This window comes from Chelmon rostratus, chromosome 11 (genome assembly GCF_017976325.1).
Source record: "Chelmon rostratus isolate fCheRos1 chromosome 11, fCheRos1.pri, whole genome shotgun sequence".
Taxonomy (NCBI): Eukaryota; Metazoa; Chordata; class Actinopteri; order Chaetodontiformes; family Chaetodontidae; genus Chelmon; species Chelmon rostratus.
The window spans coordinates 26,632,915-26,654,118 of record NC_055668.1 but is presented as its reverse complement, the minus strand read 5'-3'; the positions used below and the strand labels follow the sequence as shown (position 1 = coordinate 26,654,118).

At 45.8% G+C, this 21,204-nt stretch overlaps 1 protein-coding gene and 1 long non-coding RNA gene across 2 annotated transcripts in view; one reads left to right on the top strand and one right to left on the bottom strand.

Moving 5' to 3' along the window:
• bmpr1aa (bone morphogenetic protein receptor, type IAa) overlaps positions 1 to 17,380 on the top strand; it is a 48,117-nt gene extending 30,737 nt beyond the window's left edge. Inside the window, exons 3-13 of the mRNA XM_041946863.1 lie at positions 1,137 to 1,512; positions 9,091 to 9,253; positions 9,398 to 9,500; positions 10,051 to 10,150; positions 10,247 to 10,334; positions 10,565 to 10,700; positions 12,266 to 12,458; positions 13,089 to 13,386; positions 13,588 to 13,763; positions 14,799 to 14,929; positions 15,561 to 17,380. Coding sequence (XP_041802797.1) covers positions 1,446 to 1,512; positions 9,091 to 9,253; positions 9,398 to 9,500; positions 10,051 to 10,150; positions 10,247 to 10,334; positions 10,565 to 10,700; positions 12,266 to 12,458; positions 13,089 to 13,386; positions 13,588 to 13,763; positions 14,799 to 14,929; positions 15,561 to 15,686 — 1,581 coding nt within the window. The 5' untranslated portion in view covers positions 1,137 to 1,445 and the 3' untranslated portion in view covers positions 15,687 to 17,380. The remainder of the gene's footprint in view (positions 1 to 1,136; positions 1,513 to 9,090; positions 9,254 to 9,397; positions 9,501 to 10,050; positions 10,151 to 10,246; positions 10,335 to 10,564; positions 10,701 to 12,265; positions 12,459 to 13,088; positions 13,387 to 13,587; positions 13,764 to 14,798; positions 14,930 to 15,560) is intronic.
• On the bottom strand, positions 15,128 to 20,895 carry LOC121613485. Its single transcript, XR_006007194.1, has 4 exons — positions 19,870 to 20,895; positions 19,623 to 19,758; positions 17,855 to 17,948; positions 15,128 to 16,557 (listed from the first exon to the last, which is right to left on the bottom strand). It is a non-coding gene; the product is annotated as an uncharacterized LOC121613485 (long non-coding RNA).
• Positions 20,896 to 21,204: the final 309 nt, after the last annotated feature.

The window sequence follows — 21,204 nt, the reverse complement described above, 5'->3', positions numbered from 1 at the left end:
TCTGCCTCCTCAGCCAGAGATGTGTGAAAAGTGGGTCACAGGTCGGACCTCTTTGTCTCCCCCGGGCAAATGAAAAGTGACAGACGCCGGCCGTGCATCACCACTAATTCACTCACGCACACACACACACACACTCACGCACACACACACCCCTCCACCGCTCTAGGCGCCCACTAATTGCGACATGCCGTTATTAGCGCTGCGCAGGGCCAGCGCCTGTAATTGCAGAACATCGCTGGACAAATAATTTGGTAGTTAGTTGGACTGTTGGAGGCCAGCGCCGGGCCGGCAGGGGTCACCGGGTCGCAGCTCATTGAAGACGAGGGGGATGGAGGGAGAGCTGAAGCCAGACCAGACCAAACCAAACCAAAGCTGCCTTCTGTTGTTCTCAGAGCCTCACCGTGTTCTCCTACCTCATTCCTATCAGAGCTGCCTCCTAAACGTCCGTCATCCGGGTTAAATCTCATCGGTCGGTCAAACCGTTGGACAGTTTGGACACAGAGCAGTGCTGAAGACTTTTACAAAGCTGGTCTGGTCTCAGAATTAGCAACTGCAAAAGTAATTAAAGTTAAAAAGGTGAAATGGATAATTAGGGGTGATGGGAGCAGAGGGCAGAGCGATGCAGGACAGCAGGACTCGGTTCTGCTGGCTGGTCCGGTGCTGAGCGTTAGCTGCAGGAGAGACGCACTGTGGACGGAGAGAGTTGAACTATCTGACTTCCTCTGACGCTCTCTCATTACAGACAAACAAACAAAGACATTAAAACATGAGTCATGTAGCCTGATGCGAGCGATGTGCAGCTGTGAATAATATGTTTTGCATAATTTTGCAATTATTTTTGCATAACTAAAATATTGGTAATGTTTGTTTGTTATCTGTGGATCAGGAAAAGCATGACGACTAAAGACGCAGACGTCCTCTCAGCAGGTTTTTTCAGTCCAGCAGCAGCTGCTGATGTGACTGGACCTCTGGGTTGAGGATGTTTGAGACATTAGAGTCATTAGAGACCAGTAGGTGGGCAGAAGTTCACCTGTTGATGCAGCAGGTGAAAGTGTGAGCAGAGAGAATAACCAGGAACACCTGGATCTGAACCTCCATCAGTCATCTGATGCTAACTCTTCTCCTTCCTTCTTCAGGCTTTTGGACCCAAAGAGCCAGTGAGACAGAAGAGGACCTGATACTGTGATATCACGCTCCAGACCCGAAGCCCATCCCGTCGTCTCCTCCTCACCCCCCCGCTCGTCCTCCATCTGACCATCTTTCTCTCCGAGGCCTCGTCTGGAGCTCCTCCCCCCTCCCTGACTCCTGCTGTGGATTAAAGACTTTTATTGGGACTCGAGTGTCTCGTCTCAGCCCGACACGCTGACCGGCTGACCAGAAGGTCCTGATCACAGAACCAGTCTGAGCCCAGTCCCGGATCGGTCCGAGTCCAGTCCTGCTGCGGGATGGCAGGTCTACCGTTCTGTTTGGCTGTGATGGCCGCTGCTCTCCTGCTGACCCTCAGGACTGATGGTAAGACCTTTAAAGTGTATTTCACTGCTCTGAGCTGATCCCAGACCAGCACAGGTCTCAGAATGATAGAAACCTGATCTACAGACCGCACCAGAGGCAGCTTTTACTGTTAGGGTATAACCCATTATTGTAGTTGGCCTTAACACTGCACACATACACGAGGCATCCGAGACCAACGTGAGGGTCGGGACCCCACGTGGGTCACGTGACGTTCAGATGAGGTCACAAGAAGCTTCGATTATTTAAGTCAAGTCAGTCTTTTTATTGGAATTAGAAAACAAAAACGTTAAAAAATGAATATCTTGATTTATGTTGCCTGATCTTTGAACTTCATGAACTTTGCTGCTACATCAGTATGATTGACTGATGATCAGTGATTGATCGGAGCACGAGGTCAGTATCCAGAGGTGAAACTGCACGCTGTAAAACTTCCCTTCGCTCTTAGTTGTGTAAAGCTGAACTCGGTGCTTTCGTTTGAAAGCGTCTGCTGACGTCTGACCGCAGAAACAAACCTGAGACTGAATCATCCGTCAAAAAGCCAAAAACGGAGGCGTCACAGGTGAAGATGAGGAGCTCAGAAAGACTGAAAAAGGCAACTGTCTTCAGAGGAAATCATCTTGAAAGCAGCCTGAGAGAAACGACAGACAAGCTGCACACATGAGATTTAGGTTATAATCTGACCAATCAGGCGTCAGACTGGTTCACAGCTCTGTGACGGCAGCATGCGCCCCCTCTGGTCTCCTCCTGCAACTACAGGCTCAAACGTCTCATTAGACCTGCTGAATTACAGCGTACATCACGGCGAACCGCACATCACCGTGCTCAGAGGACCCCCGCCCTGACAGGCTCCGTCGTCTCTCTGATTTCTCCTCCGTTTGAGCTTTTCTTTTCATTTGTGAGTTATTCATTAAACCTTAAGTTTGTTCTCAGGAAGATAAGCAGGACCTTCAGACTGACATCATCATAAGAAGTCATGAAGCCCCTCCTCTGTAATCAGCCCCCCCTCCCTGAACTCACAGATCACTATCACGAGCCTTTGTTAAAGCTGTGATTGTCCATCGGCTAATAATGTAGAGACTCCACCAGAACAACAGACGGAGAACAGCAGCGTCTTCCTCTGCTGCTCAGATCGACCTCAGCTTCATTCATCCCGACCGATCCGACAGACGCTCACACGCCGCTGGACGGGCAGAGTTTGAGAAGCTGCTGGCTGTGGATTTATTGTCTGTTTTAGAAATAAAAGCAGCGTGACGGCGAAGACTCAAGCTAAAAACAGCAGAACTGAATGTTTTGTTTCCTGTGAGTCTCAGCAGCGTCTGACTGAGCTGCATTTCAGGAATTTATTGTTTCTGTGGATCCTCATTAATCTCTTGGAGTCCATATAAAGAAACGCAGTGTGATCTTCATACAGATGTCCCACCCGACGAGCTGAAGCGGTTTATTGATTGTTGATTAATGAACAGAAACTGTTTTGTTTCAGCCTTTCATATGAAACATTTTCTTTGAACATTTGCTGCTTTTCTCCGTTTCATATCAGTGCAAACTGAATATCTTTGGATATTTTGAGCTGCTGCTCAGTCAAACCAGCAAATTGAAGACATCATCAACGTTTTTCACCTTTTTTTTTTTACAGATAAAATGAGTTCAGTTCCACATTAATGAAAATAATCATTAGTTTGCAGCCTTACCTGACGACATTTAGAGTTTATAACAATCAAAATCTTACATTTAGAAAACATCATTTGAACAACAAAAGACTGCACCTCACGAGTTCTTCCTAATCTGAATGGTTTGTTACGTGTAAGCTCAGACAAATGCTGTTCATTGTGGACAAAGAGCCGAAACAGGAGAATAAATATGTTTTCAGAGTAGTGAAGGTGTGTTCAGTCATAAATCTGCAGCTCTGAACATGAGAAAGGTCACCTCCTGACCTGCCAATCACTGGCCCACAAACACACACAAAGCAGGCTGATAAGAGCAGGGCGGCGCTCAGCCGAGTGTTAGTGACTGTGATTGACTCAGAGTCAGTGATAACACGCACACACACACACACACACACACAGTAATCTGAGGAGGAAGAGGAGGGACTCTCTGTCGTCTTATCAAACCATTTTTCCACTTGTTTCTTCACATCTTCACCTCCGTCTGTTGACTCTGGCTCCAGTTCTGCTGGTTGAAATGTTTGGTTTGTGTGTCGTTGTGCTTTAGTTTGTTAACTCAGAAGCATTGATGCCTCCTGAAAAGCTTCAGCGCTAACAGAACTGAACCAGTGTGTTTTCAGATGATGGTCCGAACGCTGCAGCAGACGTTTACACACCTGACGAATGTAAAGAAATTCAGTTAATCAGGTGAATGAAGCTGCACCATAACGATGTGAAGGAAACAGAACAGACATTTTTTTCCACTTTGGACCCACAAAACTATAAAAATGACAAAACTACACAGTGAAGAATACACAGAATCACTATGACAACGGTGTGGATGAGCTTACTTATTACCAGCTGACCACCTGCGTGAACACTTTGAGGAAACTCGAGGTGGAGTTAACGTCCTTTATGGGCTGAAGAATCGCTGAACTGAGCTTCACCACGTGTTTGTGACGCAGCATCAGATACGAGGTTTCCACCGTCAGCAGCAGCGTCGTCCCTGAGAAGCTCCCCCCCCCCCCCCGTCCCCTCCAGCACTCCTCCCTGCAGGAAGCTGTTGAGCTGATTGTTGCCGCTCTCACTTCCTCTCCGCACATTAACCATTTCCTGTATGGCACCGTACGAGCTGTCAGTGGCGCTAAACGCTCCAAACAGCCATTGTTCTCCGGAAATATCCGTCAGTCCCCGCGGAGACATATTCACGCTTTGAAACAGCGTTTATTTCCCCTCTGTGGGGTTTTTCTGCCGCGGCGCGTGAAGGCTGAGAGTCGTCACGAGGCTGATTCCACTCAGCTGAGAAGTGTCGGATCAAGCGTGATCATGAGTTTTCTGCAGGAATAAAGTAGATGAACTGGTGGAAAACATCCTTTATCACCTCTGCTCTCTTCTCGCTGCGTCTCCTAAAAACACATCTCTTTCTTCCTGTGTTTGCGAGGACAGTCGGCGGTTCGGTGGGACGTGTCGACCTGTCTTTAACGTTCAGATGTAACCTGAATTATCAAGTGACCGTCACCTGTTTGGTCGGTTTTAACGAGCGTCGAATGATAATTACCTCACTGGGAAGGTTTCAGCGGCCTGCTGTCACCATGGCAACGCAGGGTCGGCCGAATAAACATCAGGAAGTGGAAAGAGTAGAGATGGCGTTGGTAGGCGCTGTTTTAATGAAAAGGGTTGTGGTTGTAAATGTGGAAAACAAACTGACCCGGGTGGAGATGTCTGGACTCACTGCAGTGAAACCACACACTGACAGATTCGTTTAAACTTTATTAAATTCATTTTCATTTCACAGATGCAAAGTAACTTAATTAAACCACCCGCAACTTGTTTGTCTTCTCTCTGTACTGACAGACCGACCACGTCGTGATGATTAGCTCAGTTCAAGAAGGTGAACTCGAAGAGCAACACTTTGACTCTCTTCAAAATAAAAGCATGACATAAGTGAGATGGTTTCAGTGCTGCTACCAAGCCTGATGATCCAGAAACAGAATCACCTGAACTAACCTGCAATTACTCTGCAGCTGTGGGTGTAATCAGACTACTTTTCCCCTTCACCACTTTAGTTAACTCAATCTCTAAAGTGTTTGACGGCACGAGAAAGAAGCAGTTTGAGCTGTGAGCCGTCAGTGACGGATAGTCGTCAGGACGTTGCATCAGGAGGTGGATTCAACGAGCGGAGGTTCAGTTCTGGACGCGTCGTCCTCTCCTGTCCACCTGCAGAAGTGATGACGGCTGGTAACAGGAGAGAAGAGGCTGCTCCTCTCTGGATGTTGGCTGTGAGGCCTCAGTGCAGCAGCAGGACGGCGTGCACAGAGTAGATTCTGAGTCCGATCCTGACGCTGAGACCGGAGACGGACTCGTGATTCCCACAGCTGACGTGCTGCGTGTTCACTGGCGGCCGTTCGGCTTTGATCTTGTTATCTCCAGTTAAAAGGGTTTTTGTTGCTGTGACCTTTTCTGTACAGGATGCAGTTTGTTCCTCTCACAGCGAGTGGAGCACAGGGGGGTGAACTGATCGTCCTCTCTGGGTCTCAGTGCGGTTGAATGTGATCCGTCCTCTTCGTCCTCCCTCCTCTTCGCTGTTGTTTGTCCGTCTGGAGCAGCAGCAGGCGTCATTCAGGACGTGTTGGTGATTCCCCGCAGACTTCAGTGGAGCCAATTCAATTAGCAACACTTTATTTTTATTATTCCCATTGAGACGATCGAGTTTGCAAACACGAATACCGAAAAATAATCGTTCACACAATCCGAAAATAGGAGAAAACAGATGAAATACATGAGAGTTAATGCAGGTGTCAGTCAGCCCCCCCGCCTCCCCCCCCCCCAAAAAAAAAAAGCTCTCACAGGTTTAAATACAAGCAGTCAAGCAACAAACCTTGTGGTCACATTTAAAACTGTCAGGCATTGGCAGAAAAATGATCTGCAGCAAAACAAACTAATCTGTTAATGAACTAATTGTTTCAGATGAATGAAGTTTTAGCTTGTTGTTGTCTGATCTTCTGTCAGTGAGGGGGGTGAGTTCATCCAGCGTCTCCGTTTACTTCGTGTTCGTTTGTTTGACCACGCCTGGCGTACCAGACGGGTGGAGTTTATCTCCTCAGAGCGTTCGACCCGGCTCTCCTTCATACACGCTGCACCTCCTCTGCTGTGCGGCTGGGACGTAGCAGGAAGTAAAACAGGCGCTCCCTCAAGTGCAGCTGTTCATCTTCATCATTTAATATGAGGATGAGCAGCAAGTCTTCACATCTGAGACGCTGAGAACATAAAGTCTTTTTGCAGGACAATTATCAAAACAGCTGCTAATTAATTTTTGGATAATTGAAACAGATACCTCAGACGTACACTAAAGTACAGCACTGGAGTAAAAGTGTGATGAAAGACACATGAAGGAGTTTTCTTACATTTTACAAACCAGTCGATTAATGATTATTTGACGTAGTTAAAAATTAGCTCGACTTTAAAACAGTGAAATGTTTGACGCATTAATTCATGAGTAACGATAATGTAGTGATGTAAATAATACTACAATACTACTGTCTGTTTTACTTTGAATACTTTAACTATCTTTTCCTGATTTTACTTACATGCTTTTACTTAAGTAACATTTTTGATGCAGTTTTTACATTGTAGTATTTGTACTTTGACTGAAGTAAAAGTACTTGCTCTGGACTGAAGGGAGGAGGGAACAGCTGCTCGAGCGTACAGATGTTCCACTGAAGCTGTTTGCTGTTTGTTCCGCATCTTATTTTTTCTTCAGCACATTTTATTTGTCTTTGTCTCATCGCGGCCGTCAGAGTTCGATCATGCCGTCTTTATTACTCCACATATTTTCAGTCGGTGAGTCATTGTTGACTAACTCGCAGTCGTAAAGTTTCCCTGCATGAGAGCAGAGCAGCTAACTTTGTGTCTGCAGACCACAGCGACCGGGACACGGCAGGAGCTAAAACAAGCGCTCTCCAACCAGCAGCTCGCCCACATCCCTTCCTCCGCACTCGCCTCCATCGCTCTACTTAATTTCCTCTTGATATATTTAATGACCAACTTTGTTCTGATGTTATCAACATGTGCATCTGCAGTGTTTCTGGAGTACGTTTCATTATTTTCATTATCTGTTAGTCTCTAATTAATCATTTAGTCTATGAAATGTCCAAAAGTGTAAAAAATAAACAAACTGAGCCACAGTGGCGTCCTCAGATGTGAAGATTTGAGACCAGAGAAGCAAACGATTGATTGTCAGAACAGCTGATTATTATTCTTTTTATGTCCTACCATTGATCTCTCTGTGCTGAGCGTTATCATCGTAAATACTCTGCATGAGAGCGGAGCAGCTGCCGACCTCAGACTCAGCGTCGCGATCGCCGTTCGTCCGGATCGTCAGATGTTCAGATGAGAGGCGGATCAGAGCGTTTCATCAGGCGGCTGCTGCACAGAAATAAACATCAGCCTGAAGCAGCGCTGTGACTTTAAGAGCACATGGAGAGTCTCTGATTACCCAGCGTCCTCTCTGCCAGACCTCAGTCTCCACTCTGACTGCCGGCACAATTAAGCACACATGTGGATGGAGAACACACACACACACACACACAGAAGCAGAGCAGCCATTTCCAGCTTCAACACACCCACCATCCCTTTACTTCCTCTTCTTCCTACTCGCTCCAGTCAGTCACAACTTTTCAGCCAATCAGAGCTGTCCTGACCTGAGAAGGAGGCGGTTCTTCAGGTCTCGACAGCAATGACATCATTACTCAGTTTGTTTTTTATTTTTCGGTTTCTCCTTCGTCACTTGAACATTTTAAAGCTGCACAGACCTCCTCTGGCTCCTCTCAGAGAGGTCAGAGGTCAGAGGGAGCAGAGCACCAATCAGCACTGTGCATCATCCAGGAGGGGGCTTTAATCAGAGGAAACCACTGTTTTCTAAAAGCTCTGTTAATTTGTGTTTTTGTGGAGGAAAATGCTGTTTGATTCTGGACGGAGGCTGAAAGGAGAGAACGTAGTTCAGTGTTCATGTGCTCGGCGTGAGGCAGATGTCATCAGCTCGTCAAAGCCCTTCTCCTGTTTTTCCTCCGTTCGGCCGTCAAACATGAGTCAGCGTCTGCGTTCCAAACTGCAGAGTCACAGTAGATGTCTGTCTGGTTCTCTGGCGAGACGTCTCTGAACCACAGGACCTGGTTTTACCCAAGAGGAGACGTCTGTGGAGGCCGCAGAGAAAGACCAGGCAGCTCCGAGTGGAGCCGCGCAGGTCGTTCATGTCCGGACACGACGGCGAGCACGTCTGCACTCCTGCAAGGAGGAGAGAGAGAGAGAGAGAGGAGGAGAGAGGAGGAGAGAGGAGTAGAGTAGAGGAGAGGAGGAGAGAGAGGAGGAGGGAGGAGAGAGGAGAGCGGAGAGCAAGGAGGAGAGAGAGGAGGAGAGGAGAGGAGAGAGAGAGGAGGAGAGAGAGGACCCGAGAGAGGACCCGCTCAGCTGTGGGGGAGGAGGGTTGGCTCACCTGGAAGTCCTGTTCACCTGCGAGCTGTGACCTCTGACCCCTGATCAGATCACTGCTGGTTGTTTGTAGTAACTCAGACGCTCACTGTTGGTGCTGTGAATCTCAGTCGGTATAAATAACCTGCAGTCCTTATATGGAGCTTTGTCACACCTCCTCCTCCTCCTCCTCCTCCTCCCTCACTGTTGTCCTGCTGATAGAGGAGGAATGTTTCACCTCCTGCAGGAGTCACTCTGATAAGTCTGTTCTTCATACCCCACTCTGTCCCCGAGTCCCAGCCCTCAAACTGAGCGTAGGGAGCATTGATCATTGATCAGTGATCAGTGATCAGTGTGACGTTGTGTCTCCTTATTGAAGAATTCATCTCAGTCACGCTGAGCTGCAGGAAATCGCACTGAGACAATGTCTCTTCTGTTAAATCTAGTTCTCAATCAGTGTTTGTCCGTCCAGCTGCAGGTCAGAACCCGGACCACGTCCTGCAGGGGACGGGGGTGAAACCCGAGGCTCGGCGGCCCGGAGAGGACTCGACCATCGCTCCCGAGGACGCCGCCCGTTTCCTCAGCTGCTACTGCTCCGGACACTGTCCCGAGGACGCCACAAACAACACCTGCCAGTGAGTAGAGACACAGGAAATGATACGGAGGGCCTCGAAGCGTCCCCGTCCAGCCCCGAAGACACAGAATCACTCAGAAAACAGTTTGATCAGCCAATCAGCTGCACAGAGCTCAAACTGACACATCCGTCTGTCTGTCCTCAGGACCAACGGTCAGTGCTTCGCCATCATCGAGGAGGATGAGCACGGTGAGGCCATCCTCACCTCCGGCTGCATGAAGTATGAAGGCTCACACTTCCAGTGCAAGGTACACACACACACACACACACACACACACACACACAGACATGAGGCTCAGGCAGATCAGATGTTCGCATGTTGTTTCAGTCTTTCAGGTCTGTTTAAGACAAGGACTGAGAGTCATTTCTGAGGCTCCCTCTGAAGAGACACGGAGACGTCTCTGTTTGCTGAGAGTTATAACATTAAACAGAAGGATCAGAAGTGAAGCAGCACCTCGTTTCTGTGCAGCTTCATGTCTACGTAACAAGTGAATGCAGCTTGTTTTCCGTAACTTGTTGCTGCGATGTGGAGGTGAATCATGCGAGGTTTGATTGACGCCTGCAGGAAGAGGCTGTGACACAGCTGACTGAGAGGACCTGGTTTTATGTGCCCGAGCGCCGCCTCTGTGGCGTCTCCTGACGGGTCTGGACTCCTGCAGCTCTCTTAGATGAAGGAGGCATTAAAATGCTTCGAGGTGGTGACGGAGTGCCGTCCCACTCTGAGACATCAGTACATCAAACTGGTGAATCTTCAGGTGAGAGCTGATTGATTCATCGTGTCATCGGTTTGATTGACAGGACTCTCCCAAAGCTCAGACCAGGAGGACCATCGAGTGCTGCAACACTGACTTCTGCAACAGGGACCTGCAGCCCACCCTCCCCCCTCAGCCTCCAGCAGGTAACATGTCCGCTCACAGGCCGAGTGATTCAGGTGTTGATCAGGTGAATGTACACCTGAGTTAACGCACCGTTTTCTTCTTCTGGACATTTGCAGACGGCAGCCCCCACTGGCTGGCCTTCCTCATCTCCATGACGGTCTGCTGCTGCACTCTGATCTGTGTCACCGTGGTCTGTTACTACAGGTGAGACATCACCTGTACAGAATCCACAGCACCTCACAGGACTGAAAGATTCAGAGATTAATGTTTCTATTTAGCTGCAGGTTCCATGTGTTTCTTTGTTGATTTCACCAAACAAATGAATAATAATTTTATTTTACAAACATTTAAAATCAGATTACTGTGATTCCAGGCTTAGAAATGAAAGTGTGTGTGTGTGTGTGTGCGTGTGCGCGTGTGTGCGTGCGTTTCAGGTATAAGTGGCAGAGTGAGCGTCAGCGCTATCATAAGGATCTGGAGCAGGAAGTCTTCATCCCTGCTGGAGAGTCGCTCAAAGACCTCATCCACCAATCACAGAGCTCCGGCAGCGGCTCAGGGCTCCCCCTCCTGGTAGGTCACACACACACACACACACACACACACACACACACACACACACACACACTGAGAGGTTGAGATTTCTTGTCCAGTTGCCATATTTGAAAGTCAGAGGAAGAGAATCAAAATGTTCTGTTTGTCTTTATTTTCACATCATTAATAACTTGATCACTCAGAACTATGAGGTGTTCTTTCAATGCCACTCCTCGTCACTCCTCATCACTCCTCGTCTCAGTTCATACCTGAAACAGTCTCCTCTTACTTTTCCAGCCTTTTTCAGTTCTGAACTGTTGCCAACAGGGCTAAACATCACTGATCAATATTATTGATGATTATACCATGGTCTGGGTGAATACTCGATTCTGATTGGCTGCAGGGTGTCCGTTAAAAAGTGTTATAGGACACCTATAAAAGAAGTTCCGGTCAAATAGCCTGATTGTTCTAAATGATTGCGCTGGCTCAAACGCTAGTTGGTAACCGTGGCAACAGAAACTCAGAACAAACGTTAACATGCGTCATTTCACAGTATTTATCACAACGGCAAGACAGGAGACAAAACATGAGCGATTTTATAGTTTAATTTAAGCTGTTTGGTGAATTTGATCATTTTGAAGACTGGGATGCAGCAGAAGAGAAAGAGAGAAGAGAATATAAGAAGGAGATGCGACACAAGGAGGTGACACCGGAGGAACTGAACAATTCAGAGGATGAAAAGGACGAAGAAAACCACGAAATGGGCAGTTAAAACATTGAGAGACTTCCTAGCTCAGAAAAACATGGACATCAACTTTGAGAGCTACACTGCCGCTGCTACAGACTGTTTTATGCGTCCGTCCAGTCGACTAAGGAAGGAGGAGAATTCTGTGGCCAGAGCTGGTTACCTTGGCAACGCGTCACAACGAGAGATATGAAATAGTCCGCTCAGCCGCGTCTTGTGAAAAACTTTTTACCGATAACGGTAAAAAAAACAACATTAACGTATTCATAATTGATTCAATATTTATTTTTTTCGTAAGTGACCATGGTATAAGCGGGATAATGCCCTTCGAGGTGTCCATTATCAGAAATGAATGGACGACGCAGAGGCATGAACCGTCTGACGCAAAGCTTATCCCTTACATATTATTGATAAACATCACTGATGAATATTATTGATGAACATCACTGTGGCGCTCAGTGATCCAGTCTCTCGCTGCTCGGTCGTTCGTGTCGTCTGACTCATTTCTCGAGCGACTGAACTCTGCAGGTTGAAAAAGTAAAAACTGAATCCTGAAAACAAGCCGACATCCGTCTCCGTAAACCTTCTGAAAGATGTTCGTGTGTTTCGAGGTTTGTGGAACATTTCTGAACCAGTGGAGACACTTGTTTTGGTACTGATACCAAAATTATTCTGTTTTCATTCCATAATTTAAATTAATCGACATTTAACAAAAGGAGCCAAAGTTCTTCACTCTTAACTAAACTCACATAACTGAGTCAGTCTGAGGCGAACCAGCAGTTTGACTCAACCACTCATCATTAACCTCCTCTCTCTCCTCTTCCTCCACGCTGTTTGTCTTCCTCTCTCGCCCGCTCAGGTGCAGCGGACCATCGCCAAGCAGATCCAGATGGTGCGTCAGATCGGTAAGGGGCGGTACGGCGAGGTGTGGCTGGGCCGCTGGAGGGGAGAGAAGGTGGCCGTCAAAGTCTTCTTCACCCGAGAGGAAGCCAGCTGGTTCAGAGAGACGGAGATCTACCAGACCGTCCTGATGAGACACGAGAACATCCTCGGTACGGCCGCCGTCCTGCTCTCACTCCACGCCTCCTTTAAGAGCCGACAGAAAGTCGATCAAAGTCAATTTAAGACCGTTCTGTTACCATGTGGGATCAAATATGAAATGAGGTGAAGAGAGAAGATGTTTGTTTGGTTTGACATCAGCTTCAGACTGATGATGAAGAGCAGTTTGTCCTTCGTCAGTTCACTGAAAGCTCAGTGAGACCCTTTAATTCTCTTTGATTATTGATTATTTCAGCGTTCAGGTGGACGCCTGATGATTGTTCTGAGACAGATCTGAAAGAGAAGTTCATGAACATCTCATCGATCGATACCTCGATTGATTTTTAATTTGGTTGATGAGCGAGCGTCTCCTCCGTCTGTCAGACTGAGACACGATGACGACTCACTGTTAGACAGACAGACGGTGAAGGTGAAGGCTGAAGTGCTTCCTGCAGGTGTTTCCTGCTCCTCAGTCTCACTTGTGGTTCTGAGCTGTTGGAGGAGGCGGTGCAGCCGCTGTCGATGGACAGACAGTCCGTGTGAACTGAAACCTCCACAGTCTGGTGTTTGCCTCTTCGTCGTCCTGCTGTGATGAACAGGATGAGCTCTGAGACGTCTGACCTGTCAGTCATTTCCTCCCGCAGGCTTCATCGCGGCCGACATCAAGGGCACCGGCGCCTTCACGCAGCTCTTCCTCATCACCGACTACCACGAGAACGGCTCGCTGTACGACTACCTGAAGCTGACCACGCTGGACACGCAGTCCCTGCTGCGGCTGGCGTACTCGGCCGCCTGCGGCCTCTGCCACCTGCACACCGAGATCTACGGCACGCAGGGCAAACCGGCCATCGCCCACCGAGACCTGAAGAGCAAGAACATCCTGATCAAGAAGAACGGCGCCTGCTGCATCGCCGACCTCGGCCTCGCCGTCAAGTTCAACAGGTGCTTATTTCTCTTTATAATGATTTTTCGTTGGTGTAAACTTCTGGCTTTTAAAAAGCTTGATGTTGGACAGCAGCGTCTCTGGTCCACTTCAGTTTTCTCCCAAAGTTCAGTCAGATTTCTCCTAAAGAGGATCTGTGAGTTTAATGCTGGTTAATGTTTGGTACTGAATGGACGACGCTCTTGTTTGTGTTGCCGTAGCGACACTAACGAGGTGGACGTCCCTCTGAGCACTCGGGTGGGGACGCGGCGCTACATGGCCCCCGAGGTCCTGGACGAGAGCCTCAACAAGAACCACTTCCAGGCTTACATCATGGCCGACATGTACAGCTACGGTCTCGTCATCTGGGAGATGGCGAGACGCTGTGTGACCGGAGGTACGGGATGAATCAATTAATCATCATTAATTAATCATTTAATTTTTTAAATACTTGCAGATTATTTTTCTGTGGTTGTCAATCATTTCAGATCTAAATGAAAGACCTGCACACTGTGTGTGTGTGTGTGTGGGTGTGTGTGTAGAAGGTAGAACAAATGTCTTTGAATTATTCCAACTCGTTTCACTTTTATGATTCATTGTGTTCCATCTTAGAAAAGAACAAAATTAAAACATGACATTGTCGCTACAGTCATGTGACCCTGATCCTGATAACTCCCAGTGCATTGTGGGAGTTAAATGTGATCCTTTAATGTATTCTTCAAACATCAGCAGGAGCAGGAGGAGTCCAATCCGCAGTCTGTTATTCCAGGGTTTGAATGCTCACCTCTGATTGGCCAGTGAAGATATTCTTTGGTTTAATACTCAGCTGTGATTGGCCTGTGATGATATTCAAAGGTTTAATATTTATAACTAATTGTCAGCTGTTTCCTGTCTAATCAAATCAGCACAGAGCACAACTCCAGTTAGTTCTTTAATTAACCTGTGGCTCCACCTGCTGGTGGAAGTTGTTACTGCAGTGAGTCAGATTCTTTAAATTACAACATAAGAAAAATGTCTATTTACATTTATACCAAGAAATAATATTAAAGTACAGCTGGATCTCACATTAGAATACTTTTTAAAATAATGACGCTCAACCTTAAACAAAGAGTAACAGAAACGTACGTTCACTAAATGTTACACTGAGTCGATCAACTGAAATTCATCAGCAGGGTTTGATCGTTTGTTGGTCATAAATTTGTTTTCATCCGCTCAGATTCAATGTTTCCGTCTTTAGTTTGTCTGGTTTGACTGTTTTAAACAGTTCAGACAAAACCAGACGTGAATCAAAAGGATTAACAACAAATCAACCGAGTATGTGGCAGGTTAACGGATGATGAACACACACCTGTGGTCTACCTGTACGTCTGCTCTAATAATCTTTCTAAACTTTGCCCCCCCCCCCCCCCCCCCCCCCCCCCCCCCCTCTCAGGTATTGTGGAGGACTACCAGCTGCCGTACTATGAGATGGTGCCCTCTGACCCCTCCTATGAGGACATGCTGGAGGTGGTTTGTGTTAAAGGTCTGCGGCCCACAGTGTCCAACCGCTGGAACAGTGACGAGGTGAGACCCCAGACCGGCTCTGGAAGACCTGAATCATTCTGGTTTGATCTGATCTGAAATCAGCTCATCTCTTCTGGTCTACAATCAATCAAACTTTATTTGTAGCACCATTCGCACAGTGACAGTTGGTGCAGTTCAAAGAGCTTCAGACAATGAGACAGAACCAGTGTAGACAGAGTGAATGAATAAACTACAAAATAAAAGACAAAACTGAAAACAATTTATTCAATTTAAGAGTTGCGACAGTAAGGGCTCGAGTTAGACGAAACAATAATAATGAAAAAACAGCTAAAATGAAGAAGAATTTATCAGAAATAATATGTAGAAAATAAATATTGTCGCTGTACTGAGGCACGGTGGTGCTTCAAGCTAAATGCTAAACGGGGCAGTTTTATCTCCGGTGAAAGTATCAGGATGAACCACAGGACTGTTAAATCTGAGCTCCATGATGTGATCAGCAGTCAGGAGCCCCCGTCCTCCTGTGGGATCAATAAAGCATTATCTTATCTTTATCTTATCTTAAAGTGGGACAGAGGGTTTCTGTGGTCGTTCAGACGACTTCCTGTCGTCTATAAGTGTTTTTTTAACCGTGTGTGTGTGTGTGTGTGTGTGTGTGTGTGTGTGTCCGCAGTGCCTTCGGGCCATGCTGAAGCTGATGTCAGAGTGCTGGGCTCATAACCCCGCCTCCCGCCTCACCATCCTTAGAGTGAAGAAGACGCTCGCCAAGATGGTGGAGTCCCAGGACATCAAGATCTGACCGCCCTCCTCATCCTCCTCCTCCTCTTCCCACGGCCGCCGGATTCACCCGAACCCAGAACACGTTCGACCTGATCGGACCGGCTTCCCCAGGCCCGGTACATCGCTCTTCATCAGGAGGAGGAAGAGGAGGAGAAGTTGGGAGATTAAAAAAAGGACCCGCCTCAGGGCTGAACTGTGCGTCTCCTCCTCCTCCTCCTTCCTCCTTCCTCCATCTTCAGTCTGTCTGCAGCGGGGAAACGAACATGGACTCCTTTCTCCTCCTCCTCTTCCTCCAGCCCGGTGTGACGCTTTCTGTGAAAGCCAAACGAGACGATAATGTAGACGAGGACTTCCTGTGGAGAGGAGAGGAATGAACTGAGAAAAGGGTCTGCCTTCCTCGCCCTCCTCCTCCTCTTCAGCTTGTTTCAAAACGCTACAAATGCCAAGTTTTGTTTTCTCTTCAGGACTGAGCTCTCCTGCCATATTGAAATATATCTCCACTCTAAAGTAGAGTTAATTATAAAATAAGGTACTATAATAATATGTGAATTTTAATGTGTAAATAAATGTTATCGTTAGATGCCGTGCCTGCTCGTAAGAAGACGTTAGAGACCAGAACACGATGCTGCGGTGGTGTCGACGTCCAGCCCACTCCTCAGAGACGTCTCCCGTCCTGTCTGTCCGTCTGTCCACGTCCTGGTTCACGTCTGTCCGTCTGTCTCACCACGTCGTACGTCAGTCGTGAAGCGGTGGAGCTGCTCTGGTGGACGAGTCAAACCTCAGTGGGTGGAGCCGAAGGAATCGATCAGATGTCGCTCCGCTTCTCAAACTGTCTGTAGATTAACTTTAGCTCCTCCCACTGAGGTTTCCGCCGTCCAATCAGATTATTTCTGATTTAGAGAAATGTATGTAAAAGTTAAACTGAGCGTCCTGATTGGCTGTCTGAGATTCATTTGTTCCAAAATAAGAGTCACAGTTTCTTCTTTCTACAGCATGAAAACCAAGAAATATTCCATTTTATTTGGGAAACCGGTCTAAATGTGGTTAGCCTAGCTTAGCACAAGGACTGGGCACAGGGGGGAACTGTTAGCCTAGCGCCATCAAAAGAGAAAATCCACCTTCTAACTTCCTGGTCTCTTTGATTCGTCGAACAGGAAACAACAATGTGAAAATGTGACATTGTGATATTAGAAGCAGCTACAACAGCTTCCCCTTGCTTCCAGTGTTTGTGCTAAGCTAGGCTAAAGACACCCTGGACCCTCTCTGGATGAAAAAGAGGATTTGCTGAAACTGTTGGACTGTTCCTTAAAATGTTTGTGTTGGTTTTCTGTCCTCAGCAGCAGGACGACGTGTGTGTGTGAAAGAGAGTGAGTGAGTGTGTGTGTGAGAGAGAATTAAGCTAACCGTTCATTCAGTAGCTATTTAAGAGCAGTAACTTAGTGTTTTCCCCCGTATAGGAATAATGTCTAATCTGTAAATGTTTCATGTGTTCGTGTCGGTGGTGTTGTTGTTTTGTACAGCATCTGGTTCGGTGCCTTATGAGTTTACCAAGGAAATGAAAACTCTGTATACAGTCTGTCCAATGTAACGATTTTTAAGTAAATAACCTTATTTTAGTACACAATGTCACAGCGTCCGCTCGTCTTCCTTCTCACACACACACACACACATAATTTTTGTGATTGAAATTGAGAATTAGACTATTTGGATTTGAACAGTCTTGATAAATTTAATAGAATTTTTACATGGGAAGTTTCAAATGTTTCCTTGAAAATGTGACTGAAATGTCAGATTTGATCTTAAAATAACTTCGAGTGGTCTCCTCAGTTAGACGTGAGAGGACAAACATTCAGATGAAATTATTTCAGCTTTAAACTCTGGTGGGTTTGAAGGAATGAAAGGAAATACAGTAATAATTGAACATTAATATATAATTATAATATTGAATGCTTAAATAAATGATTATCATTCAATGCTTAGTGTAGAATTATATTTAGATGAATTAATGAATAATTCTGTCATTTAATCCTTAATTGTCATCAGAAATATTTCACAAAGTAAAGGAAACATTAAACATCTGTCTGACCCCTCACACTGTTTTTATGATCAGTTATGTGAGCTTGTCTTTGTTGACTATATGACTGCTGTGTGGGGGGGTGTAGGTCAGACGGGCGGGGGCTATCTCACCTGGATGTCAGCTTGTCCTGCGTGTTGGGACGACCTCTGCAGACGTCACTGACGATCGCCTCCAACTCGTCCTCACGAGTGGAAGAACGCAGATCTGAAACAATAAATAATATTTCTGTCAAAAGACCAAAAAATAATCTCACAGTTTGTGGTGATCAATTCTAATTAAATCAGTTTTCTTTTTAACACTGAAGCTTCTAATAATGGATATTAAAAGTAAAATCACAGAATTAAAGAAAAAGCACCACAGAAGAAGAAATCTATATATATATATATATATATATATAGATAGATATCTATCTATCTATATATATAGATATATATAGATATATATATTGATATATATATATATTGATATATATGTATATATAGATATATATATATTGATATATATGTATATATAGATATATATATATATTGATATATATATATATATACACAGTGATCCCTCGCTATAACGCGGTCTACTTTTCACAGTTTCGCTACTTCACGGATTTGCATCGTGCATTGTGTTCTGCATTCTGATTGGCTAAAAAGTCCCTCCGCTTCTTCTCTACCTGTGCGTCAATAACGTTGCAGTTTAATATGTACACGTACGTAAAACAGCTCGCCAAATTTACATTACGTACGTGCAAATTCTCTTGTAATTTGGAGTTACTCTAAAACCCATAATGTCGACAAAACGCTCTGGACCGACAAAAGCACCTGCGGCAGGGCCCAAAAGGCAGCGGAAGATGCGGAAGAAAAAAGAGCGACAACAACTGCCTATCACCATGTTCTCCTCCCGAACAAACACACCTGCACCGCGGGCTTCAGAAGAAGAAAACACTGCAGAGCGGAGTCAGGATGCAGCGGCTCAGTCTGAAGAGCAGTGAAATACACCTGAGTCACTATTTGTCCGACTGTACTTTGTATTTATTCATAATCATTTTTAATTTTCTCCCGTTTAATTCAATCACTCGGGTCGTGGTGGGCGGTGCTAATCGCCGCAATTTGAAGCCTTCTGTTCACATCGATGATTAAAATGATTATTTGACAGCACAGTACAGAAGTTATTTGTTACAAAAAAAACCGTTTCTAAAGTACTTTTATTTGTGAAACAAATGCTTGAGCCTGTAAAATGGTTTGTTCTTTCTTTTCAATGTATAATAGAGTATTTAATTGTACAATAATTGTAAAAAAAAAAATAAAGGTTTCTACTTCACGGATTTTGTTTATCACGGGTTCTTTTTGGAACGTAACCCGCGAAAAACAAGGGTATACTGTATATCTATATATAGATATCTATATATAGATATATAGATATCTATATATAGATATAGAGGTAGATATAGATATATATAAATATATATAGATTGAAGCTCATGGAGAGAATGCCAAGAGTGTCCAAAGCAGTAATCAGAGCAAAGGGGGGCTGTTTAGAAGAAACTGGAATATAAAACATGTTTTCAGTTATTTCACCTTTTGTTGATAAGAACATAACTCCACATGTGTTCAATCATAGTTTTGATGCCTTCAGTGAGAATCTACGATGTAAATAGTCATGAAAATAAAGAAAACGCATCGAATGAGAAGGTGTGTCCAAACTTTTGGCCTGTACTGTATATACACACAAATACACACACACACACACACAAATATATATATACATACACACACATATATATTTATACACACACACACACATATATATATATACATATATATATATATATATGTGTGTGTGTATATTTCCAGTTTGCTAAATGTACACATTCTGCTGACTGACCTGCTGCTGACGATGGCGAAGAACAGCTTGATGAGTCTGATGAACTAACAGGATCCAACACGCCGCCGACACGCTGAGCCACCTGTTCTGCTCCTGGTCCACAGGCAGGGAGTCAGTGAGCACAGGTGTGACGCACCTAAAGTTTAAAAAAAAAATCCAATCAAATGAAAGCCAACAGCAGCAGCTGACTGTCTTTGCTCTTTCCTGCATATTTTCATCACATCGTGTCAAGTGAGGTGTTTTCTACCTGGTGGTGGCAGCCAGACAATCCACTCGCCCTCACCTGGAGGACACTTCAGGGAGGACGCCACACAAAGACAGAGCAGCCCTGACAGAGCCGGGAGGTCCTGCTGGGTCTGATGTCATCACCCATCGCCGTCGTCCCTGTAGATCTGAATGGGCTTTGAACCAGGACCCGTCACCGACACACAGAACACATACAAACATTTGGTGATTATTGTCTACAAAGAAACATTTAAACATAAAACCAATTCAAACGTGACAGGAAGGAACTCTGGAAATAAGCACATAAGTCACATGATCAGCACATGACTCCTGGAGGAGGCCTGCTCCATGCAGCTGATGGCAGACTCCTCCTCCCTCCTGTGAGGTGGGGCTGAGGTGTAGTTTTTACCTCCTCCTGCCTCCTGCAGACACAATGAGCTGAGATTTGTTTTACTTAGATGATTTTATCTGAGCCGGAAACACGATGAGACCACAGCAGGAAGCCACGTTCAGTAAAAACCGATAACACCACCAGAACGGTCTATGTCCATGTGTATGTCCAAGTTAAACACAGCGTCAGTGTCAACAGACAAAAAACAATTACAGGCCTGCGTCCTGGATCAGAGGGCCAGTTTGAGGACCTCTGATCCAGGACCTGGTATTTTGGATGAAGAGCCATTTACTGTCTCAGACAGGTAAATTGAGGTGCAGAAGCAGGGCTAACTTACAGTACAGAGTCACAACACAGCAGTGTTCAGACCGGGTCAAAGAAGACCTGGTCCATACTGTAGAGGGCCAGACAGAACGGATTTGGAGCTGAGGAGGTTTTACTCAGAGAAGCTAACCACTTACTTAATGCTAACGTTACCTGTAAACACGACTGTTAGCTAGCCAATGCTAATGCTAACGCTATATTCCCAAACAATGAAAAGACAACTGGTCAATACAAACAGCATAAACAATGCTATAAGAATGAATGTTTCAGTCTTACCTGCACACTCACAGACCGGTCAGTGTGTCACCTGAACAGGTAACTCAGTGCAGGCTTTACCCGTTTTCCGTTTTCTTCTTCTTCTGCTTCAAATGCCGCCACCTACTGGACGGGAGTGTGGCAGAAAAACAACTAAACTCTAATGGAAACTGCACGAGTCAACTGCAGACTCTCAACCAATCAAACGTCATCAAGCGTGAGCAACTGTAGACTCCGGCCCAATGGGAGGGCGGTAACTGTAGGCATTGAAGTCTCTGGGCCAATGGGATGCCGGGAATGGTTTACAGTCTACAGGCAGACCTTGTGATCTTCGGTCAGGGTTTGCTAACAGAGAAACGCTTTGGGAGCACAGGCGCTGGACGGCAA